Genomic DNA, 5,442 nt, shown 5'->3' on the forward strand with positions numbered 1-5,442 from the left:
GGAAGGCTTTCCGCGTAGCTCCCATTTACCAGAGTTGAGGCCAATGGGAGCAGCAGGAGGCCGGGCCTGAGACATAATGCCTGGAGCGACATGGGGTGTGAAAGCAAGTAAGTGCCCCCCCTCTCCCTCATGCTCAGACCCTGTATCCCCAGCCTGCTCCCACCCCCCAACAAACACCCTACCTCCACCTTGCTCCTGGACCCTCCCTTGCTACTGCCCCCTACCCCTGGTCAGACACCCTTCCCTCAGCCCACTCATGCAACCTCCCTGCTGACCACATTTCACCTTCCCTTGCTTCTTCCCCCTACCCCTGCCTACATGCCCTACTGCCAGCCTGCTCCTGCACCCCACCCCCTGCCTAGACATTGAACTCTTACCCCCCCACACCCTAACTCCCACCCAGATCCTGCACCTCCATCCCTAACCTGTTCACTGGCAGCCCTGTCCTGCACACTAAACCCCTCAGTTTTGTCTCTAGCCCAGAGCCTAGGGGAGACCACAAAATCCACTAAACCTGAGACCTTAATAGGGTAAATCCAGCCCATGGGAAGCCCTGAACCTCAGTCCTCCCCTTCCCCCTTGCCCCACAGGGCTGGACCCCCAGAGGAGTGAGGTGCCTCAGTTGGGGGCCACATGAGTGAGGGTTGGGGGATTTTGCAGGAGGGTTTTTTTGCTTCTCATGTGTGTGGTCCCCAACTGATTTTTCAGTGGGTCAGTGATCCCCAATCCAAAAAAGTTCCCCACCCCTGCCATAAATAAAGAAAACATGAAAACATTTTGGGGGGGACATCAATTCATATTTTACCATATTTTAAATGAAGTTTGATAAACAAACAGCAGAAAGTTAAAACGCTTGATCCGTTTAATAATTTCATATTTTCCTTTGCACGGGTTAAACGAAACCGTTCTTTCCAGCTGCAGCACGAGCAAAATATTCCAGCCCAATCATGTAATTAATGGCGAGTTTCTTTTCGCCACTGGTGGTCCAAAGAAAGTATTGCATTGAGCCACGTGGGCCACGGGCCAAACAGTCTGAGAGTCACAACCTTAAACATGCCCTTCCTTACGCAAAATTTCCTTACTGATTGGAGGAAACCAGATGAATGACTCCCTCCTTTTCCTAGCTGTTAATTGGTGAGGCGGCGTACGTTAACTTCTCCTTTTATATAACAGAATCCCCTTTTATACAACAGAATCGAAATTAGTTTCCTGACAGTTTCCTGCTGACCTTTAAGGCTAGTTACAGATCATAGCTTAACGATAGCATTACTATAAGACCTCTAAACATGAAAATTTATTTAAATTACTATTCTTAGCATGCTCAACTGTTACCCACATGATAGACCTTAGATATAATTCCAGGGTCCCTTCCTGGCATTTATCCCAAGATGTATCAGTGGGGCAACCTGATGACTCAGCGATAAATTAAGGCCCCTGCCTTTGTAATGTTGCTTGTTTGGGCATCCTACCCTGTCCTTTGCTTCAGAGCCACACTGTTCTCAGGTTTGTAGTCTACCTACCATCACTGGCAGTTTGCTTTCTGGCTAATTCAGTGTTGCTGTAACCATGACTGTCTCAGGATACTAGTGTCACAATCTGGGGAACAGCATTTCTGCTGAGGATGTGATAGAGATTCCCAAACCTGACCCATCTTTTGTAGGTGACAAATCTGAGGAATTGTCTCAGATTGATGTCTCATTAGAGGAGGTTTTGGAATTAATAGATAAACTGAACAGTAATAAGTCACCGGGACCAGATGGTATTCACCCAAGAGTTCCAAAAGAACTCAGATGTGAAATTATGGAACTCTTAACTGTGGTTTGTAACCTATCCTTTAAAACTGCTCTTGTACTCAATGACTGGAAGATAGCTAACGTGATGCCAATATTTAAAAAGGGCTCTAACGTCAGTACCGGGCAAATTAGTTAAAACAATAGAAAGAATAAAATGGTCAGACACATAGAAGAACATAATTTACTGGGCAAAAGGCAACATGGTTTCTGTAAAGGGAAATCCTGTCTTACTAATCTATTAGAGTTATTTGAACGGGTCAACAAACGTGAACAAGGAGGATCCAGTGGATATAGTGTGCTTAGATTTCTAGAAAGCCTTTGACGAGGTCCCTCACTGAAGGCTCTTAGGTAAATTAAGTTGTCAGGGGATAAGAGGGAAAATCCTTTGATGGACTGAGAACTAGTTAAAAGACAGGATAGAACGAGTAGGAATAAATGGTAAATTTTCAGAATGGAGAGGGGTAACTAGTGATGTTCCCCAAGGATCAGTCCTAGGACCACTCCTATTCAACGCAATGATAAATGATCTGGAGAAAGGGTTAAACAGTGAGGTGGCAAAGTTTACAGACAAAACTAAACTGATCAAGATAATTAAGACCAAAGCAGACTGTGAAGAACTTCAAAAAATCTGACCAAACTCAGGGTATGTCTAGACTACATGTCTCTGTCAGCAGAGGCATGTGAAATAGGCTACCTAACATAGTCAATGAAGTCAGGATTTAAATATTCCCATCTTCATTAAAATAAAAATGGCCACCGTGCTGTTCCGGCTCAGCTGATCGTCGGCACAGCATAGCAGTCAAGACGCGGGTCGGTAGACAGGGGAAGCGTTTGTCGACCGCTCCGTTATGCCTCGTGACATACCCTAAGTGATTAGGCAACAAAATGGCAAATTTAATGTGACTAAATGTAAAGTAATGCACATTGGAAAAAATAACCCCAACTATACATAATATATGATGGGGGCTAATTTAGCTACCACTAATCAGGAAAGAGATCTTGGAGTCATCGTGGATAGTTCTCTGAAGATGTCCACGCAGTGTGCAACGGCAGGCAAAAAAAGCAAACAGGATGTTAGGAATCATTAAAACGTGGATAGAGAATAAGATGGAGAATATCTTATTCCTCTTCTATAAATCCATGGGACACCCACATCTTGAATACTGTGCACAGATGTGGCCTCCTCATCTCAAAAATGATATACTAGCATTAGGAAAAGTTCGGAGCAGGGCAACTAAAATGATTAGAGATACGTAACAAGTCTCATATGAGGAGAGATTAAAGAGACTAGGACCTTTCATCTTGAAAAAGGGGAGACTAAGAGGGTATATGATAGAGGTCTAAAAAAACATGAGTGATGTGCAGAACGTAAATAAAGAAAAGTTATTTACTTAAAGCCATAATCTAACAACTAGGGGGCACCAAATAAATTAATAGGCAGCAGCTTTAAAACAAATAAGTTTTTCTTCACACAGTGCACCGTCAACCTGTGGAACTCCTTGCCTGAGGAGGTTGTGAAGGCTAGGACTATTACAGGATTTAAAAGAGAACTAGATAAATTCATGGAGGTTAAGTTCATCAATGGCTATTAGCCAGTATGGGTAATGAATAGTGTCCCTAGCCTCTCTTTGTCAGAGGGTGGAGATGGATGGCAAGAGAGATACCACTTGATCATTACCTGTTCAGTTCACTCCCTCTGGGACACGTGGCATTGGATGGCCAGCAGAGGGGGAGAGGGATAGCTCAGTGGTTTGAGCATTAGCCTGCTTAACCCACATTTGTGAGTTCAATCCTTGCAGAAGCTACCCAGGGATTTGGGGCAAAAAATCCTGAGGGATGGTACTTGGTTCTGTTGAGCAGATAGGGGACTGGACTCAATGACCTTTCAAGGTTCCTTCCAGCTCTAGGAGCTAGACAATCTCCAAAAGCTTTTAATTATTGGGCTGCATGGACCTTTGGTCTAACCCAATATGGCCATTCTTATGTTCTTATGTTGGCTGAGGAAATAGAGACAACCGTTCCAGTGTACCCATTGGAAGTCCATTGTTACAACACCCCTACAGTTCATAGAACACCTAGCATTAATGTCCAAGTGCCAAAGCATTATCTTTTGCCTTCCTTAGTTCAGCAGGAAGTTTCTGCTACAGCACAGATAAAACAACTTGATCACCCGTCTCAAGATCTCTTGTGTGGTCACCCCATAAATGATGGGGTTTAACATGGGGGGAATGAGCAGATGGAGGTTGCCCAGGAGGTTGAGAATAGAACCAGGGATGATGTGCCCCAATTGGTTGGCAAAAGAGGTGAAAAAGGAGGGTATGTAGAACATCAGTATGACAGAGACGTGAGAGCCGCAGGTGCGCAGAGCCTTGAGCCGGGCATCCTTGGATGGGAGCAGGAAGACGGCCCTGAGGATCAGCATGTAAGAGACAGCAATGAGCGCAACATCCAAACCAAATGCTAGAAGAGCTGTGACTATGCCGTGCAATTCGTTGAGTGTGATATCGCTGCAGGCCAGCCGGGATAAGGCCTTGTGCTGACAATAGGTGTGGGGCAGGAGGTTGGTTCTGCAGAACTTCAGTCGCTTCACGAGAAAGATGGCAGGGAAAATGAGACAGAAACTCCTTGTGAGAACAGCCAGCCCGATCTTCCCGATCACAGGCTTGGTGAGCAGGGTGGTGTATCTCAGGGGGTTGCAGATGGCAACGTACCGATCAAACGCCATGGCCAGCAGGATGGCCGACTCGGCGATAAAACTGACATGGACGAAGAACATCTGGGTGAGGCAGGCATCAAAAGAAATTTCCCCTGCCCTGAACCAGAATAGATCCAGCATCTTGGGCACTGTGGTGGTGGATAACAGCAGATCAGCAGCGGCCAGCATGGACAGGAAAAGGTACATGGGCTCATGGAGGCTTGGTTCTGTCAGTATGATGAACAAGAGGAGAGAGTTCCCCAGAAGTGACGCAATGTACATCAGACAGAAGGGGGTGGCGAGCCAGAAGTTAGACTCCTCTGTTCCAGGAAAGCCGGTCAGGATGAAAGTGACAGGGTCAAATATGCTGTGATTGTTGGCTGGCATCACGCACTATCCCTCGGAATTTCCACTCAGCTTCCAGGAACTAACAGCAAAAGGAAAAATATCAGTGGGAACCGAAGTGTGAGCAAGGACTATGCAGGGGGTGACGACGGTTTCCCCTGGGGCTCACGTGAGAAATGAAGTGACCCCCGCAGCCAGCCTCCCCTCACACTGTGGTGCTAGAACAAGCTGTAGACCTGCTCCCTTTTGTGCCCTTCCACCAGCATTCCCATGGGGTAACATCCTGTTTTGATTACACGAGCCAGTGGGTGTAAACTGAAAATTGGGAGGCTGCAGCCAAATTAGGCACAAACTTCCTAGCATGCGGTGTAGACTCTCGCTCCCTCCCTCAATGCAGAGAGGAACAGACTTTGACCCTTCCACTGTGATTTTCCCAGGCATTTCTCTGCAACTCACTGGTTTAAAGAAAACCAAAGCAAATTTATTAACCACAAGCTGCAGGATTTAATTGATAGCAAATAGATCAAAGCAGATCACCTGACAAACACTTTATCACCCTAGCAAATGATACAGGCAAGCTGGCAGATTCTCAAGGTCCAAACTGCACGT

The 5,442-nt window shown here is 46.0% G+C and overlaps 1 protein-coding gene across 1 annotated transcript; it reads right to left on the reverse strand.

The window, feature by feature from the left end:
- Nucleotides 1-3,912: 3,912 nt before the first annotated feature.
- Nucleotides 3,913-4,875, reverse strand: LOC102456740 (olfactory receptor 52B2-like). The gene has a single exon (XM_006111284.3). It carries the CDS (start codon nucleotides 4,873-4,875, stop codon nucleotides 3,913-3,915), a length of 963 nt encoding a protein of 320 aa, XP_006111346.3.
- Nucleotides 4,876-5,442: the final 567 nt, after the last annotated feature.

This window comes from Pelodiscus sinensis, chromosome 1, assembly GCF_052426305.1.
Source record: "Pelodiscus sinensis isolate ZL-2025 chromosome 1, ASM5242630v1, whole genome shotgun sequence".
Lineage (NCBI taxonomy): Eukaryota > Metazoa > Chordata > Testudines > Trionychidae > Pelodiscus > Pelodiscus sinensis.